The 20224-nt window shown below is 41.3% G+C and overlaps 1 protein-coding gene across 3 annotated transcripts in view; it reads right to left on the bottom strand.

Moving 5' to 3' along the window:
* Nucleotides 1–798: 798 nt before the first annotated feature.
* Nucleotides 799–20224, bottom strand: part of LOC106805961 (spastin-like) — a gene marked incomplete at its 5' end in the record, with an annotated part of 40884 nt that continues 21458 nt past the window's right edge. The window contains 12 exon segments of one of the 3 annotated variants that reach the window (XM_014807767.1): nt 799–2613; nt 3037–3107; nt 3364–3486; nt 3854–3933; nt 4086–4177; nt 4808–4955; nt 5218–5292; nt 8517–8581; nt 9394–9538; nt 10100–10293; nt 13044–13316; nt 13747–13914. In XM_014807767.1, coding sequence (XP_014663253.1) covers nt 2447–2613; nt 3037–3107; nt 3364–3486; nt 3854–3933; nt 4086–4177; nt 4808–4955; nt 5218–5292; nt 8517–8581; nt 9394–9538; nt 10100–10293; nt 13044–13316; nt 13747–13914 — 1601 coding nt within the window. In that variant the 3' untranslated portion in view covers nt 799–2446. 3 annotated transcript variants of the gene reach the window in all.

Here is a 20224-nt window from a genome sequence, read left to right as displayed (position 1 = left end):
GACGCCACTGACTCACAGAAAACATTTAACTCTGCGACGATATACGATGTTAAAAAGGCAGAATACGGTTTTCACTTGTTGTAGATTATCAGGATGCAGTAAGATATATTGCGAGCATGTATATACACACGATTTCTCAGAAAAACATGGTATTTATATCGTTATATTCATGAAACTTTTCAGTTGCGATTTCTCCTTTATGTCTGACGAAAATGTCTATCGTTAATGTGAAATTTCAAAAATGAAAGAAAATATGACAGTATTACTTTGTTTACGCTAATTATTTGACCCCACAAAATAATTCCTTGCTAAGAGACAATGGACTCCTTGACAAAAGCCAAAAGACTTGCTACGAGCATTAGTAAAAGTATTATTGCCATTTCAAAACCCCTCCTATTATGCCCACCCTTTGGATTATATCACAATGCATGTATAAACGTTTATCATTGTATTTCATATTCCTAGGTATGGTCGGAGCAAATTCTGATACCCCAATCTTTTGGAGCTAGTCTAGAAGATATGACCCATGTATTCAAGTATTGTGGGACATGTCTTCTAGACTAGTGCCCAATCTTTCATAAAGTTATTATTTTTGGTTGTGGTTATAATTGTGGTAATAGGGTATCTCGAAAATATGCAATAATATTTAATACTACAGTTATAGTTTCAGTAGTTTCAAGCATCGTGTGAAATAGTGGTAGCTTCCTACGCGGCTTTGATAGACGTATTCACCTTGTCTGAAATATTTGCCTACGACAGTGTTGGTGCGAGTGAGAGAAGGCAGAGAACACCGTGGAATGCAGGAATTTACGTTTGCTCTGGCAGGCATTTAGATTTATTCTCATTAACACCGTATTTACAAGCGAACGTTTGGATAGTGCAAGGTCAGCTCCAGTGGAGCAAGATTATACGCTTTAAGTAACACTAAATCGCAACATAGGCGCGCGCAATATAGACCGCGCATAGGCTGCTACGGTTCATAGTTGCTACTGTAAACGTAAAACACTGTCCTCTGTCGGCTGCGATGGAATGCCAGCGTGCGTACCTACGCAACGATATTTAACATTACCGAGACCAACAGCTTTTTTCACGAGAACTCATGATCAGCGTAAGAATCATCTATAACGAATGAATGGTGGTACTAGTAAACGCCGCTGACGTTGTTTATAACACAAAGTGAATTAAAAAGATGAGCTCGTACACGAAAACACACGCACGCACGAACGAACGCACCACACAACATAAATTAATCTGCAAAGTAGAAACCAACGTAAAAAAGTTTACAACAACTTATCACAAAAGATCACGATTACGTCAAGAAAATCTCACCGACAAAACTGGAAAAATTGGCTAAACAGCTACACCTATAAACCCGATCTCGCCTACACTAGTTAGTTTCTTTCACTAAAGTCACATCGATATTCCAAATACAGCAGTAATATAAAAATTCATATGGATAAAAAAATTTCTCTCACGCTTCTTGAATACCATTATGCTGCTTGCTTTGATGGGCAATTTCTAGGTAATTGCTCAATTGCTTTCCGATCTGGATATAGTAATTTGTGTGTATACGATGTGCTTCTCAACACAGTTTCAGCTTGACAAACATTCACAGGTCGTGCAAATATTAAACAACATCATTTGACTAGATTCACTGCACTCAGTAACATCCAAATCACAGCGACATTGCAATCCAGCCTGAAGACTTTAGCAGGCGATTGTGACGAGGTAGTGCGCACTTGTCAGTTACCATCAGTATCATTTTCGTCGCCAGATTAGCGAGAGCTGGTAAGCATACAATGATGGCCAAGGTTATATTTTTCATTAGCCTGTGAGATGTAGCTGCGTAGCTTTCTCAGTATAGGTGCTCTTATATTTTCAAAGCGTGGCAGAAGCTAGATTCTCATCAGGTTTATATATGTATATAATGGAACGTTAGTTTGATTGCCAAAAACGAGTGGACTAAAACGATGAATTGACATGGTACTTGCTAATGATTACCTAGGTGCTAAATACTAATAAATGATAAGTAATAAAATATGTGGCATTAAACACGGGCCATGAAGCTAGACTGATGCATTGGTTAACATTTCAAGTCCTGTTCATTCATTACACAACACAACACTCAAACACCTCCTGTAGAATCGGCTCTACAATAACTCCTCAGTGGTCCCCCATAATATGCTCACTATATAATTCTCTTTCTAGGTTTCCTTTCCGTAAATCGTGAAATCAAGGATTTTTGGAATGACTGTCGTGGTGAAATCTAAATACACTCTTTATTTTATTTATGATAAAAAATCCGACATCTGTGAACAAGAAACAGCACTTGACATTCGCTCTCCTCGCTTTGCACACGAAATCTCTCACAGAATTCACATTCCAATGTCCAAAACGACCTTGCATGCACAACAACTGGAACAACGAAAGTGGGAAGCGGCGCCCTCTAGAAAGCAGTAGTGTCGCCGTAATCGGAATTCCACTTTTCAAAGGCAAGCAGTGAGGATGGCGGCACGCTCGAACGAATCCGTCGCAACGCCTCTCGGAAGTCCTTCAGGCAGATGTTTCTCACGTTGCTAGGGTCAACCGACTTCACCTCCTCCGGGTTTAGGTCTGATGTGAGAGACAAACAGTGATTTGTGAACATGCACATAACTGTAATTCCATCAACCGACTTCAAAAAAAGGTACAAGATCGATACTTACTGATGTAGCGATATATATGTGCGATATGAAAGAGGAACAGGTATGAAAGGATATATGAGTAGCTGTAATTTCTTAAAACTACCCTCAAGAGACAACTAGATGGACATGTGACCTATGTAGTATACTCCGAAAAACCTAGAGAACAGTACGCCTACGTGGCTAGGATGAACTGTATGATGGACTGTTTAAACATTTAGGGGTCACCATGTCACATGGGAATCATGTAACTTTAGGAACACACTAACATCTCATTGTTAGAAAGAAACACAACAGCTACACAGTGTATCACACCTCTTTAATATGGTAAAACTGTGTAGGCATAGCTGCATACCTCGAATAGGGCCAAGCGCAGCGTCTTTGGCCAGTGCTGTAAGGTCGCTGCCTGAGTAACCCTCAGTGAGCCTGAAGAGGAGGTAGCAACAGTTGTAATAGCACTCACTGCAGTGCAGTTATAGAATTACCATCAAAGTAAAAAATGTTTGCCAAAAAGCACGCAATATTATTATCGCATAATGACACTTACCTTTCTTCAATAATAATACTGAATCTCCATTAACAAGACAGTGATAATCAACCCTACAGTAGTGTTGTTAGGTAATAGTGCATCAAGGATTTAAATAATCGAAATGGTGAGCAAGCTTCATGAATGGAGACTCACGTTGCTAGTGTTTTGACGTCGGACTGTGACAGAGGACTGTTCTGCTTGGCCAGCAGATTGGAAAGCAGGTAAGCTCTTGTTGCATAGTCCGGGAGGGAGACGTAGACTCGCTTGGGAAAACGTCTAGAGAATCAATAACAAGCATTATGCTTGAATAGCCAAATCAATAAACATGAGTTTTCTGGTAACAATTTAACAGCTACAGAATGCAACTAATAATCATGCACTACGCAAAAGTAATATATAATTTGGACGAATAAAACTTTTTCCATTCACTTTTTATCAAGGAATCTCAATAATTTAGTTGTCTTGAATAAAAATACTAGTAAAAACAAAGCTTTCTGTTTACACGTCAAATACTTGTAACATTTAAAATATTAATATTATTTATAATTTAATTTTAAATATGCAGTCATACGTAATATATATATATATATATATATATATATAAAGAGCCAATGATCAAAAACATTGTTGTTAAAATTGCCACCTGAGGGCAGCATCGTCCAGCTCTTGGGGTCTGTTAGTAGCTGCCATGACAAGAATTCGCTCCTCAGCATTAGCATTTATCTGCAAAGCAGGTCACAGACAGATTTATTAGGTATTACAGGAATTGTGCTGTCAACTTTTGTATCATGGGGACTATGTACTCCCCATAAACCATATTACTTCACCAGTGATATGATATTATTAGACTATTAGTATTAGTATTAGTCGCATACCCCATCAAATTCCAGCAAAAATTCAGTTTTTAATCTTCGACTAGCTTCATGCTCACTCTCCTTGCGTTCTGTTAGCAGCGAGTCCACCTCATCTAAAAGGATATATAGAGATATACATATGAGAACATTTCATAAGCCTTTACATAAATTTTACAAAATAACTACTACCAGGTGGCAGCACTAGTTAACCCGAAAACAATCACCAAATGAGAATGCCTCTCATAAAAGGTAACAGAAATCTACATGAGAGTGGGCACTGTTTCTTGACAGGTTTTAATTAACACTCCAATTAACAGATAAAGCAAAATAACCTACTCAATAAGAACCACAATGAACACACCACAAACAATGGGAAGTTAATAAGACTGCCTATAAATCCCTGACAAATGTAACACAAACTACTTGGTACCATGAAGACTTGCTCTCGGAGCTACATACGAGACCACTGTGTCTCAAATTTACTCTGGGAAAAGTCCCCGGACCCAGGGTAGAGATTACCAGGTCGTCACGACTTCAGCTTGACCTAGAACCTGCCTATTTGCTAGGACGTCGCTAGACTGAGCTCAGGTGGGGTTAGGTGTTCGTCACATCACAGTTATGCAAGTGTTGCACAAGTGCAGCCACTCAACGGGGCTTACTCTTGAGGTACCAAGTCTCTTTTAGAATCATTTTTATATTCGTAATATGAAAGCATAACAAGCAAACACGACAACTATAGTTACCCATGAAGATGATGGAGGGTTGCAGCTCACGGGCACAGGCAAACAGCGCCCTGACAAGCTTCTCTCCCTCCCCGACGTATTTTGACGTAAGACTGGCAGCACTGATGCAAAAGAATGTGGCGCTGGACTCGCAGGCCACTGCCTTTGCCTACAAAATACGCACTATCAGTGCTGCAACTCCTCAAACAGGTCCACGTACTACGTGCAATTTATTTTTATAAAACCGGTGCACATATAACCATTGTAATACTGGTTATTACGTTACTTATCCTCTCGTGATCGTATAGTGTTCGCGTATAAGATCGCTACTAGATGCCGATCCAGGTAAATTATACAGCTTTGCCGTGTGCGTATCTAGTTCTAGTTGTATAATGTTCCATAAAAACCTAGCTTTGTCAAGAAAATCTTACCAGCATGGTTTTTCCATTACCAGGTGGACCGAATAGAAGGAGACCTCTAGCTGGTGCTCTCAATCCTGTGAACAGCTGAAATACAATAAGAAAAGGTGTTTCAGTCAGCAACCCCATTACTGAAACCTTCCACAGAAGCAAATCCAAGGTGTAGATATAAATTCATCTATAATGTAGACAAGAATTGTTACTTCTACAAAGGGTATTAAATGTGAGTGACAAGGGTGGGAGGGAAGTAGGGTGTGTTAGGTGACGTAAGTGAAGCATGTAAAGTATTGTATTGAGTTTGAAGCATGTTCTGAAGGCTATTAGTGCTAATTTGTTGATGGCTTGAAATGATCCACATTGAATAATTTCGCAGATTAAAATAAGATAATAGTAATACCAAAAACACCGACCATTTACTTTTACTCTGCTTAGATTTGTAACAGTATTTATTGTTTTATCTTATTTATAAATACACAAATATTTTAAGAACCTGTAAAAAATACAAGCTCCAAATATATCTTTTGTAGGTCTTTCCTGTGTAACTGTGGAATACAATTGTGAGTACAAACATACAATACTTGTGCCTACTCGGAAACATACCCAGACCCTCGCTGTTGCCAACTAAATATCTCTCATGGTCGTATTTGTATTACTCCCAAGCCACTCGTTTAGGGAGTGAAAATTGAACAAAAACGGCAGAGTTATTAATGTGAATTTCGTTGCACCGCACCATAACTGAATGCATCATTTTCAAAAATGAATTTTCAGGAAAGCGAAACATTCACCCATGTTGTTTATTTTTTTGCAAGTCCTACAAAATATTTAATCATGCCATCAAAACTAAATTAACATGTCCATGATAATTATGGCTTTAATATAAGCCATTTTACACTGGCTTCGTTAATTTATAGTATTGCCTCTAAATCCTGTTTTTCCATTATAGTCCAGGAGCATTAGATATAATATTGGTAAAAACGTGAAAAAAATGTTATAAAGCTGATTTTTTTACACAAGTTCTTTAATATCATCTGTTATAACATATCAAAAGCCCAAGAAAATCCTCTTGGAGTTTAACTCAGAAATCATGATCAAAGTACAGTCAACCCCCAGTATAAAATAGGCCCTACGGACGATTGAAATGGGTTCACTATGCCTATATTTCTTTGTAACCTTGGTAGAAACGTATGAGTTAGATAGCATTTAGACTTGAAAAACATAACATTAGACAGTATTTAACTCTTAAGGGGCAAATTGTGTTACAGTGGGGGTCGACTTTACGAAATTGGGCCAAGGATAAAATTAAGAATATACCCATGTTGGGTTTATCATAAATGTATATTAAAGGTGAGAATTGGAGAGGTACAAGTAAAATCTTGTTGATTACATACTGTTTCAATGTTTCAGCATTAAATTCTTTCAAAATTGTTTTTTACACAGTTCTTTCAGTTGTCCTCATTAGGTACATCTGGAATGTTTGTACAAGTTTGTCCTTCACAGATGCTGCACATAGCTGTGCAATGTTTATTGTAAATTTTCTTTTTCCTGCGCCCACCGGAAACCGTGGAGTAATTGTCAAGAGTGACAGATCGACGTAACCATATAGATGTAGATGGAAGGCAAAATCTAAAGAGCTCTGAATGCCTTGATTTTCTCATCTCACGTGCGTCAGTGATTCATGGCATCTTTTTTTAGCCGGGCATGACAGGCAGGTGCTGAGTGGTAGCTACTCATCATGGAAATCGAACGCGTAAAAACGTATCAGTGAAAAGAGAAGCTCCGCATCTTTCGTTCTCTTTAAGTTAAAAGCGAACGCTTTTATCTTCACAACAAGTATGGCAAAATTAGCCACAGCCGATCAAAGGCAGAAACAGGACAAAAATAATAGTATGTACAAGCAAAATGTACAGGCACACAGCTAGACAGCTTGATCAGTGAGGACAATACGACGACAATATTGAGTGTGTGACACACTGTGGTAACAATCCACAAACGCATTTCCACGTAATTGCCACTATTTAGCCACTTTTTGGCAATTTTAAGCATTTCGAAGAATTTTGCAAGGATTCAAACAATTTTAACGACTGCTTTCATGTTTTCCCAACCATTAATTTACTTACTGCTATTGTTTGTGTAACAGCAAATGTCTACAGTAAGGCAAACGTGTTTTAGAACACTAAGTCTTGTACATTGTTACATATGCAACCATTGACATTTCTTTGTTGACTTCTTGTTGTTTCTCGCGAGACCGTCTTTACACTTTGTTGATGGTAACTTGCATTAAGTAACAGAGATGCAGTAGCAGTTTACAACCACTTATCATCACAGAATTAGTTGCACTTTTGTCAGAATTAGATGCATTTGTAGCTGCGTTACTTGATAGTTCATATACCATAACAGCATAAATCCACAGTAATTTATAAGCTGTTATAATGAAGCCTATCCACTAATAACCGAGACTATATTTCACTATAGGTTTTACATTTATTTCAGATGATTAAAAAAAAGAAGAAGCCTAGCCAAGGCTTGGGTAAAAAAAAGCTTGCATTAGATTCCTGATTCAACTGCTATTCCCTTTGTTTTTCTTATCTAATCACTTAGGTGCATTGATGTCCTTCGTACAACTTTGGAATGATGGCTGATGAGGTGGCTGCCGTAGGCTAGATATTGATTGAAATGTATCCGGTTTCCCCAGGTCTACCGTGCATAGATTGCAAATTGGTCGCTTTTACGTGTCAAACTTCCCAGATATGTTTCTGGGGAATGTTGAAATCACGGTTAATCGAAAATATGGTGTTTTTTATTCTACCCATAAAACAAAAACTTTCCTATAATATGGCATGAGTGCACACATGCTCACACAACCAAATGCGAATGCTTAAAAAGCCTCCATAAAATACTTGCAAACACACACAAAAGCTGGCACGCATGTATGCACACATCAGGGCCGTAGGCTGAGCAAATTCCTAGGGGGGGGGGCAGTGGCGGATCCAGGATTTCAAGGAGGGGGTGAGAAACAAGTAGGGGGTCTGGGGGCCCTCCCACAGAAGATTTTGAAAATGTAGATTGCAGGAGATGGTATTTGAGGCACCTTTGAGTACATTTTCAGCCATCATTATGACTACGACAATTCTCTTTTAGTAGAACTTTTTATTAAAATTTTGCTCCAAAATCTAGGGGGCAGCTGCCCCCCCTTGCCCCCTGCAGGCAACGGCCCTGCACATGTACTGACAGCAGAATGCATGCCTGTTATGCACATACACGTTAGTCATGCCTGCGGCTATTAGCTAAAGCTAACTTAGTGCCTAGCATACCTCAGGTCTGATGGAAGGAAGTATGACAATCTCCTGCAGAGCTTGCTTGGCCATTTCCTGACCAGCTGAAATAGCAACATACAAAAACTGATGACGATGAATGCCAGCTCCACCACAGCCATCCAGACGACCATTAAACGATTTCCTGTTTGCAGTAACAACTTAGTAAATGACAACTGATTTTATAGGTAGATCAGCATGTGGACACCGATTGTCATTTTTAATTTTCTAGGTGAATACTATAGTAAGATTAATGTAATTAACCAGCAAGTCAAATAAAATAGAAAAATATTTAGTTGGCATGATGGCCTGATTTTAATGGTTGAGGTACAACAAACAAGGCAAATTAGCCTTTGTTGAGAGTAGACTGTACCATATATGACTGGAATGATAATTGTGCAGGGGCTTGTAACTTGTACTATTAGCACAAGTGAAAGAGATAGCAAGAGAACAAGAGAGATAGGGAAGAGGGAGGGCATGTGGGAGGGAGAGAGAGGAGAGAGATAGAAGAGAAGAAAGAACGCACGCACGCGACATAGATAGATAGATAGATAGATAGATAGATAGATAGATAGATAGATAGATAGATAGATAGATAGAGGGGGAGAGAGAGTGAGAGACAGAGAGAGGGAGAGAGAAAGTAACAGTACTTACCGTGACATACGTTTTCACATTACGTACACACGCATACACACTCATGTACACACAAATAAACACTTACTTTTGCACTCATATAGCCAGCCACACACAGACACGTACACACGCACGTGCGCGCGCACACACACACACACCCACACACACACACACACACACACCCACACACGCGCACGCAGAGCACTAATCACACGGCCATTAACGACAACAGAATGCTCGTTACCGACGTCGGTGAAGTAGATGGTGGGGCCGGAATCGACGACTTCATCCAGGATCACGTTGGCCAGCTTAGAGTCCACGTTCTTCAGTGCACGCGGCTTCTTCTCAATGCGTCCTGCACGTGTCGCTCGCGCTGGAGAACCCTTTACCTGTAACACACCGTGAGGCAGGAGCGTGCGAGAGCAAGTCACGTAAAACTCAAGTTACATACTGTGAGATAGGAGCGTGTGACAGTGAGTCACGTTAAAAACAAATAACGCACCGTGAGGCAGGAGCGTGTGAGAGCGAGTTTTGTCAAAGTCAAATAATGCACCGAGGAAGGAGCGTGTGAAAACAAGTCACGTCAAAGTCAAATAACGCACCGAGGCAGGAGCGTATGAGAGCGAGTCGCATCAAAGTCAGATAATGCATCGAGGAAGGAGCATGTGAGAGTGAGTCACAACGTATGCGAGGGTGTCGGGTGACGCATGGCAGCTAGAGTTGTGAGCCTCACGTATGTGTGAGCATTAGATGTGGATGCTTGCGACAGCATCGTTTCACAAGTAAACACTCAAGTGTTGATTTTTTCTTTCTATTTCTATTTCCCTCCTCTCCTTCAGTTCCTCAATTTCCCTCCTCAGGTCTCATTTGCAGTCTCTGTCTATATGTTTCTTCCTCCCTTTTCCCTCCTCTACTCTCTTTCCCTCTCCCCCTCTCATTACATCCTATACCTTGCCAGTAGTAGCCACGGTTGGTTGTGAATAGTTCCTCCTGACCCCAGAAGATGGTGATGGTGGGCACATACGACGCTGTGTCAGTGGACTCCGTGATGCAACGGTGGGCTTGGTTCGTGGCAAGCTTTGACTTTTATTGGTGAGTGTATGATGGACTCCACCCCTTCCCTCTGATTTTGTGGTTGCAGTAGCTAGAATAATAATTAAAAAGTAGATTCTTTTCTGTAAAATAGCACTGATTTCTGATTAGAGCATTAAAACCTCTATGTAAATTGTTCATAGAAGTTATATAAGGAACAGTAAAACAGTCACTTAAGGAAACATGCCACCAAAGGTAATGTTTACTATTTAAGGAATTCTGACAGAACAGGGTTTCTTATACATGAGGCACAGTGGCGCACCGCCGTTGTCAAATTTAACATCGCCGTTGTGAAAATGTTCCTGTATTTACCCACCGTTGTCAAAATAGTGTCAACCTGAAAATATATAAATCACCACGTGCTTCTGGCATATTTAGATTGCCATGTGCGTTTACTGAGTCATGTGGCAAGTGAAATTCTATTTTCAGAGTGCCTCAAATGCAGTCTAAGAAATTCAAATTTTTTAAATTTTGCTGGGAGAACAACCTAACACCCCCCCGCATCCGCCTGCAGCGTCCGCATGCGTGCCCGTGGCACGCCTTTGAATCCATCATGCACGTTTTTCCCCAAACTGGCCATTACCTCCTTAGTCTAATTTTCCCTCAGAAGGAACCCTGCAGAACACTCTTAAGCAATTATCACAGTCTAGAAAAAGATTACATTGAAACTCGGGATACTGCTGATCTAGCACATAACGACAAGCTTTTAGCAGGAAATAGCCATGCCACGCAACGCAACCTGACAAAAGCCAGTACACTAACTGTGTGATGCCTCCATCAAAATCCATGTCAATCTGTGGGCATTTCATTCAACTGTATAAATACACGACAGCACAAATTAGTCTATTATTATTGCCACTAAACATCTGTCTTGATGACAGTAGCTCTACCCGTGCAGTCACTGCACTCCTGCTACAGGTACCTGTACCTACACAGGCAGAACTACCTTGGCAGAAGCTTCCGTCTTTTATCGAAAAGCACGTATTAACTCATGGCAGTAGTAAGTAGGAAACATACGTTTAGGACAATAACTGCCTGCAATCGTCATCAATTGCTCTTGCTCCAGGTAACTGCTGCTGCATAATAATCAATAGGTCGTCTCTCAGACAACAAGGCTGACTGCATCTGCAGAATTCTTGAAGGTGCTAGACCTCACAAGCACGTTTTCTAATCCGTTAGACTCTCATATGAATACAATCACATATCGAAATATTTTAATATATCTGCTGCCCGCTCAGTAGTTCAGACTGCAGAGCTACCCTATTCGGTATTGTTCCTCCTACCTCTCATGCAATTCCCTTATCTGGCCTTATCTCCCTCCTTCGATCCATCTCGCTCTCTCTCTCTCGCTCTCTCTCTCTCTCTCTTCTCTCTCTCTCTCTTCTCCCTTTCTCTGCTCTGTCTCTCTCTCTCTCTCTCTCTGGCTCTCTCTCTGGCTCTCTCTCTCCTTTCTGTTTTTTTCTTCTCGTCGGCTATGATGGGGTCGTTCTACACCCTCTCTATAAACATCCCTCCTCTCTCTTTAAGCCTATGACCTGCTCTTGCTTTGCCAATCCCTCTGTCTCTCCCCATCCCTTTCTCCCTCCTCTCTCTTGCTCTTCCCACTTTTCTTTCTCTCTCTTTCGCTGGCTCTCTCTTCCCATCTGTCGTTTTACATATATCTCACTCACTCGCTCCTCTCTCTGGTTCTATACAGTCAACTCTCCAAATTCCGAACGTCCTCAAAACCGAACCTCACGTTAAACTGAACAATTTTTCAAGTTTTTACACCATCTGAGGAATGTAAGGTGACCCCCCTACCCGCCACGTATAAAGAAAACTTCACAAAAAAACGAGCTAAATGGATGGTCCTGAGAGTAGTTGGTATTGGGGGAGTTAACTGTATTTATCCACCCTTTACTCTTTTCTATATAACACCCCATCTTTCCTTTTCACTTATTCTTCGCCCCTTTTTTTTGTCTATTCGACCGCCATTCATTTTACACACTCTATGATCGCAATTGGGTTCTGCCACATTTTTTATGTCCTTACCACATGTATTTATTGCACTGGTGAAATAAATTTACACAAATTCATAATTATGCATAATAAATTTTACATATATGATGCCTATTTGATGCTGGTACGAACCGACATAGTAAATCGATATTGCATGTAAATAATATAAACACGATTAAATAACACAAAACATAATCAAATAAACAGACTATTACAAAGAGTTAACACACGTGCCCCTACCAGATAACCTAAGACTATAACTAACTAGAAACATAAAATTAGTCCAAAACAAAGTGCAGCTGGCAGTGAAGTTATATACAGACTACATAACTTGCTGGTTGGACTTCACCGTACTATTGGTTGTTCTTGTAAGTTAGTTGTATGAGGAAAGACTTCTGTCCTATGCAAAACCGTACGGAAGTGCGTGCATGTGAGTGTGCATGAGTTCAGGTATGTGGGTGTGCATGCTAGTGAGTGCGCGTTTATGAGTATTGCATTGGATTTCTTTCTTAGTTGTGTGCATATATGCGAAGTAGATAATTAAGCGTCTTTAAATTGTCGAATGTTTAGTGTATGGATCGTCTGCTATCAGACTGTACATGTACAATGCAGCAAAGTAGAGTTTCTATATTTCCTAGCCCATTCACTAGTTGCACACATGCCAAAACGTGGAAATCGAAATTGAAGATCAAAAGCACACACGACTGATGCAGCCTCGCATTGTTCTCTACTTCCCACTGCTTCTCATTCACGCTCCAACCGACGTGGCAGAAGCGAAGGCAAACTCAGTCGCTGTCTGTTTACCTGCAGAAGCTGCAGCGGTAGACGTGACGCCTTTTCCCGCCCACTTACTGTGCACGGCGGCAGGTGCAGCAGCTTTCCTGTCGCCACTCCTCGTTTCACTTTTACTCCGAATCACGCTTACAGGCGTTTTTGGACTGCTCTGCATCACGTGCGGTCTACAGGTGTTTTTTGACTTCGTCTTAGCATTATGAGCCCCGCTACACTGCGTGTACACCGCGTACAATGAGTCATCTAGTGTGCCTTCCTCTAAACGTTTTACCAGCTCTAATTGCTCTAGAAAAAGAGAAAAGAAGAGAGACATGCGCACAATGAAAAGCAACCAAAATATTGCACAACTAATTACTAGATACACACACACACACACGTGTAGACCACATAAATACTGACCCATGCAAGACATTTTACGTTCATCAAGTGCATAACTGCTGGAAGTGGGGAGCAGCTGAGCCAGCGTGAGACTATCATTATATGGCATTACCACAATAGTGCTGCATAAACAAATCACATTCATGTTCTCCATACCATTTCTTGCTTATGAAAACAATTGATAAAAAAAAAATTATGAAAGATTAATGAGAAAAAAATTATGAAAAAAACCCAGAGCAACAGTAATGCACAACTGAACTAACTAGACGCTGGTAGAGTGGAGAGAAGTGACAGTGAGGTGCTTGTGACAGGAATACAAGTGACACAAGCTGGATACCTAGGTAGTCCAGTCTGTCAAGAGCCATCTGTAGATTCGCTCGCATCTTCTCCTTCAGCCGCTGCGCTCGCTCCCTGTGACTGCCGGTACCAGACACGTTGATAGCGATGCCACAGTGCAGCTCAGCAATGCCACGCTTGTACAGCTCCATAGCTATGTCCTTACGTCCTGCAGAAATTAAGCAAGCTTGCATTAACCCTATTTATCGGTATAGTAACCACTTCATGGCATGTTTGTAGCCAAAAATCCCCTTTATTTGTCTAATTGCTACAAGGGCAAACATTGTACATGAATATAATCAGGGAGTAGATGATTAGAAGGAGTGATTCTAGTGATCTGCTACTGATATAATCTATATATATAAAGTTGTTCAGCCGAATTAGTCCGTACTCGCATAACTAGAGAACTACGCAGCCTAGAGGAAAATCTATATATATATAGTTGTTCAGCCGAATTAGTCCATACTCGCATAACTAGAGAACTACGCAACTTAGAGGAAAACTAAAGATATTTTCAGAATCAGCACGTCTGGGAGCAAAAAGTTAAAAAGTTTAAAATTGATAAAAATTCTATTTATCAATAGATGGTGGTGCGTACAGATTAACATCACGTACGTGTGAATCTATGGTGTATACCCTTAACGGCGCAGTGGCCTAATCGCTAGAACATCTGTCTCCTACACCGGGATTCCGGGTTCGAGTCCCGGCTGGGGAACTTATTTTCCCCTTTTCTTCCTTTTTTTCCCTTTACCTACCTCTTTAGTATGTATTATTTTTACTATTTTACTTTTATTTTTTATTTTTAATGTCTTTTATCTTTTGATTTCTTATTATTTTTTACTGTTTGGGATGGGATGGGATGGGATGGAATGGGATGCGATGCGATGGGATGGGATGGCATGGCATGTTATGGGATGGCATGGGATGGCATGGGATGGGATATGGGATGGGATGGGATGCAGTGGGATGGGATGGGATGGCATGGCATGGAATGGATGGATGCATGCATGCATGGATAGATAGATAGTTAGATTTTTTGGGGTATTTTCCTTTCAACCAAGCGGTCACCAACTGAGTAACGCCACTGATTTCCCGGGGCAACGCCGGGTATCCCGCTAGTAACTTAATAAGGCAATCGAAATATTTTTCACTAGGTTAATGTACAGAAATTATGAACTCATAAACAGTGACTTAATTGTTAGTGCAACAACAACTCATGCACAGGGGTTGAACGATGCTTTAAAGTGAGGGTCTCAAACACCTTTCCCGTTCTCATGTTTTACCAACCATTATTTTACCCCATTGGGCTGTTTATTAGTTAGACGTGTTCTTCTTTTTATTTCTTCATTTTTATTTATTTTTTACATTTTTTTATTTTTATTTTTTTTATGCAGGAAAAAGAATAGTAAGAACGGGTCTTAGAGCAATGCACATGTGTGTTCTAACATTTGGAGTAGGCGCAACTGCACACAGAGAGTCTGTTTGACAGAAATTGGATCAAATGATGTCAAAAGTTACTGGTCCCAACAGTTTTAATGAGTGCGAAGCAACCCCCCCCCCCAGACGATCTTTTCTTGTTTTGAACTGTTCTCAATAGTCACACGTAGAAGTCAAGTGACTGACAGCGAGCTGGAAATAGCCTTTTTTCTTTTTCCTTGCGCACACATTCTTTACCCACGTTCACCGTTAATAATTAAGCAGTAGAAAACCTAGCCACAAGTTCCCATCTCGCTTAACACTACGTGGCGAGAGGTAACAGTCGTCCGGTAACAGTCGGCCGAGGTAACAGTCGTCCCCTCCGTCGTGTAACAGTCGGAGAGCCTGGTCGGTTTATAGAAAACCCAGACATGCCTTTGACAACACGGCAAACAAATTGACTATGGCTAGCCCGAAATCTTTCATAGTCGTAGAGCGGTTTCTCCAAAAAACATTGGTTCTTGCGGATGCTGTCGTTTCAGCATAGAAAGCCAACATTTCAGTGATGCTTTATTGGGTTGCTGCTTCTAATTTTACTCCGGTGTCGTTTCGTTGATCATTAATTGACAATGGCACACGTATACCAGATGAGAGACTGGGCAATTATTGGTAATATTAAACGAACATAAGCAACACACTGTACATATAAGAGCAATTAATGGCATACTTGATCTTATCGTATCAATACAATAACTTTGCGCAGAAATGTAAGTTAGAATTTCTATAAAATTCTTGTTAGCTCGACTTAATTGACATAGTACAGTTCTGATTTTATGGACATTTAAATTGCCTGCTTTCAAAATCCCCAGAAGTTGTACTTCCGAAAATTCGCATTCAGTTTCGACACACCCATGTCTACATGCATTACACTTTCACTCCTGCTTTCCCTGCAGCCTTGCCCAGAGTAATTGATCAACACGGATCGATCTCCATGTCACTATTTTCAGCAATATACTACGGGCAGTACTAGTATTCGATTGAATCAATAGTTTGTGCGTGGCTAACAAAACTTTAACAACTCTGGAAACAGGATACAACAGTTTGCACTCGGGAAGGCAAACTGGGGAACACCTGTCACCATTCGCAATTTCTCTACGGAATCGACATGCACTCTTGCACAGTAAAGACACACTTCTCGTGGCACCAGGCCTACAAAAACGGCAGTAGTATAGTTAGAGTAAATAAAACATGATTCGAGGCTTACAGCCTTTCTTTGTAGAAATTTAATTCAGACCAAAAACTTTTATCGCTTTTAAGGTGTAACAGATCACCATTAAAAAAATTCAGTTTGCTTGGCTTTTTTTAAACTGGCAGCGCTACTGCTCATTTCCTTCAGCTATCCGTAAGCAATCAAATATATATATTTTAAGCTGCATTTAAAAATTTATTGTATGGCATTGAGTGGTCCATTATGATCATGTTAATTCATAATTCAAATTGTTATCTAAGTATATGAGTACAGCTAGTACGTGTGCAAAAGGCGTACCATCCTCGTTGTTTATACCCACATCTGCGTTGCAAAGATTCTGTTTACTGCAAACAGTAAATCTTTTAACAATGGCCTGAAATGGGATCACAACACAAGCCACAAATAAATTATCTACGAATCGAATAAACAGCGATTTGCTGTGCATTTATCAGTGTGGCAAAACAATGCCTATATATCCATCTCTATTTGTCGTGCAAACCTGATGTACTTTGCTTCAGTAAAGCGCTAACATAAATCGTCTGTCGCGCTGGTCTGTCCCCCCTTCTCTCTCTTCACTCCTAGCAGCAGGAGCTGGCTAAGAATAGTAAGATTAATGGGTTGCCTCTTTATCGAAGCTCGAAAACACACGTGATATTACCAGAGATATCGCCAAACAGGACAAGCTGACTTATTACATTGTCCAGTTATCATTTCCTATATATGCTTAGATAAAGTTATGTTTATGCACGACATATGTAAATATAAATATATGTCTACCCATTATATACACATTATTATTATATTACGGCCGACGTCTATTATTCGCTTCTGATATTATTATATATCGCCTGTCCTATTTAGAAGACGTCGGCCATGGCACCGTGGTCACCAGAGACTGACTAACGCCTGGCATAAATTGCGTCGATATATCACCTACAGTCTTGGTTCAGTAATTGCTACATGCAAACTGTCGCATGGGGGGGGGGCGGATCATAATAGAAGCATCATTCGTTCGCCAGACGTTTTGTTAAATACGTTTCAATGGAAAGCGAAAATGGAAAGATAATTGTCATCCAGTACTGATCATCTAAGAATGCCTATCTGTCACTCAATATTGCAAGTCAGTGACGATTAATTTCTATATCTTAGGCGAAAAACGGATATTATTCTGTTTTTTTTAGTTTATGTTTATGATTAGTTTTTAGTTTTTGTAGGGGCGTTAGTTTCGACCTACGATTGCAATATAAAGTTGAAACGAGGTTCTCCCTCAAACCACATATATTATACGCGGTAGGTGATTTCTCAAACGTTTATGATTAATAATCATTGATTATACTCTCATAACATAGCTACCGAAGCTATGAATGAGTGAGTCATCCTCCTCATATAGTGTATGTAATAAGCGAAGTACGCTGGCCGATGTGTGGAGAAGGGATGCCCGGGGAGAGGCAACATGCACGAGCGCATATAGACTGCGAAAGGAATCCAGTACAAAATCACCCAATGCAAATAAGTCACTCAACAACGCGCAGGAGAAGACAGCATGAGTCATTCTACTGTCATCCATTCAAGCCCCGATCGCCCCGCCATCAGTGACTGACGAGACGAGAGATGACAGAACAACATGGGGGTTGGACAAATCGACTGCCTTATACGCAAGAGGACGGTAAAATCTACGTCCAAGGGACGAGTACGCAAGTAATAATAATCGCCTATAGACAGCTGCATGCTCTCAACCAGATAAGACGCCGCGACACGCGTGTAAATTTGCAGCCTATCAAGTACAGCACTGGTACAGGTGTCTGGTGAATGTAAGACAGGCGAGTCAGACATGCGGCCTTCATATCAGGACAACAACGCCGCTGATAGTTCGCGTAGGCTCTCTCTCCACCCTCATCTACCTAGTCCCGATTCGTTTCTCAAACGAAAATGTATTTTCTTAGAGCCGCGAGCTTGCGTCTCACTGCGGCATAAACACCTGGGCCTGTTGATTATAATCAAGAGTCCAGCATAGAAATTTTGCTATGATGTTACTCTCTAGGTTCTCCTGCGTCCTGTAGATGCTCACTCACTGCCTCCTGACAAGAGCACTAGCTGCTACACTGGCATCTAACTGTCCGACTGACAGTTGCATGGTAACAGCAATATGGAGAAGAGCTCATAACACATAGGTATTATTAGTGTTTGATGCGAAACGTCCCATACTAATTTGTTGGCGGAATTTTCCGTGATGTATGACCGTAGCCGCAGAGCTTATGGGCATTGGCCATACAATATGTGCCGTATCGTAGGGCATCGTCTTGATACTAAGCGCACACGCCCAGGAATAATAATGTATAGTACATAGTCTTGGTATTGTATAACAGCCAAACATGTAACTGTGCATATAGTACAGTCACATACACACGTAATTTAGAATCTACTTATTGGTCATAAGGCGCTAATATCTCATTTCTAAGGTCCCGTTTGCCCATTTGACCTATTTCCACGTTCATTTAATATACATGAATCTATGACCACGGGACTACGACACAAGTAACCAAACAACAAAACGCGTGGCTAGGATTTATTTCGAATGAGCGATGATCAGTGGCGATGGCAAATAAGAATGGCGGCTGTGACAAGCTCTTAGAGAAGGTGCATGGCGGCAGCAGTCGATGGTGGTAGTGTGTGCGTGTGCGTGTGTGTGTGCGCGCGCGTGTGTGGTGGTAGTGGGAGGGGGTCTATTGCTTTTATGATTCAGCGGTGGCAGATAATCAATCGCAGCTGCCGGGGGTGTGACAATGCCCTTGTGGTAATTGTCTTGCGGTAAACCGCAATGCTCGCAAAGCTGCGCGCACTTATCGCGACAATTTATGGACGCGAGAACGACAACACACAGCAAGAGAGCTGTCCTGACACGCAATGTGGCTTACATGCGCTATATCACGTTTAGGTTCAAGAGGCTATGTTCTGAGATTATTCCTATTAGGGGAGTATTATAGCGAAGCTCGTGTGTTACGTATAACAGGCACGTGTGATCGTATAGTGTGACCAGGTTCGCGAACAGTAGATACATGTGCTATTGCACTAAAGCTGTAGGCAGTATAATGCTATAACCACAGAATTATTACAGTTACTCTAGTCTTATACAATACATAGGTGGCTACGCAGGCCAACAAGCAAATACGCGTTGCACACACGCACGCACGCACGTGTACGTGCACAATCACAGAATCTACAGAAAAGTAGAGTTTTCTGCTGTTCAGTGGGCGCCGACATTTTAAACCACATGCCCTATTCCTGCGCTTTCATTGGTCGGTAAATATTTGTGGCTCACGGAGACCGCACACGCTGAGTTTCTGGCCTCGCGTGGCCACAAATATCAAATACGATAGATATCGGTCTCACAGCCACGCGAGGCCAATAATCGTGCAGAATCTGCGCGCACACGCTGAGCTATCTGCTGAGCCGTTGGCTCAGCAGATAGTTCACCGTGTGCGGCGGGCTTTACAAATGGTTCATATCAGGAGTAGATATAATAGGCCCTATTATCTACTCCTGTTCATATCTTACGACCTATAAGTAGCAGGCAGCAGGCAGCAGGCAGCAGGCAGCAGGCAGCAGGCAGGTCCTCAACTCGAACGAATCCGGCGGCGACGGTGACGGTGGCGAGAGCGGGTGAGAGCAGTGCGGTTGCTGACAGCGTCGTGAACTGTCAGGTACCGTGGAACTGTCTCCGTCTTTCTGTCCAAATCGGTCGGTATTTATGCATCTGGAGGCATGCGTGGCCCGAGCGTGGTCATGCAAGGCGTTGTTGACGATGGTGGTGCAA

Source organism: Priapulus caudatus, unplaced genomic scaffold (assembly GCF_000485595.1).
Source record: "Priapulus caudatus unplaced genomic scaffold, Priapulus_caudatus-5.0.1 Scaffold134, whole genome shotgun sequence".
In the NCBI taxonomy this organism is placed as follows: domain Eukaryota; kingdom Metazoa; phylum Priapulida; class Priapulimorpha; order Priapulimorphida; family Priapulidae; genus Priapulus; species Priapulus caudatus.
The sequence above is the reverse complement of the archived record's forward strand: the minus strand, read 5'-3'. Positions and strand labels throughout refer to the sequence as shown.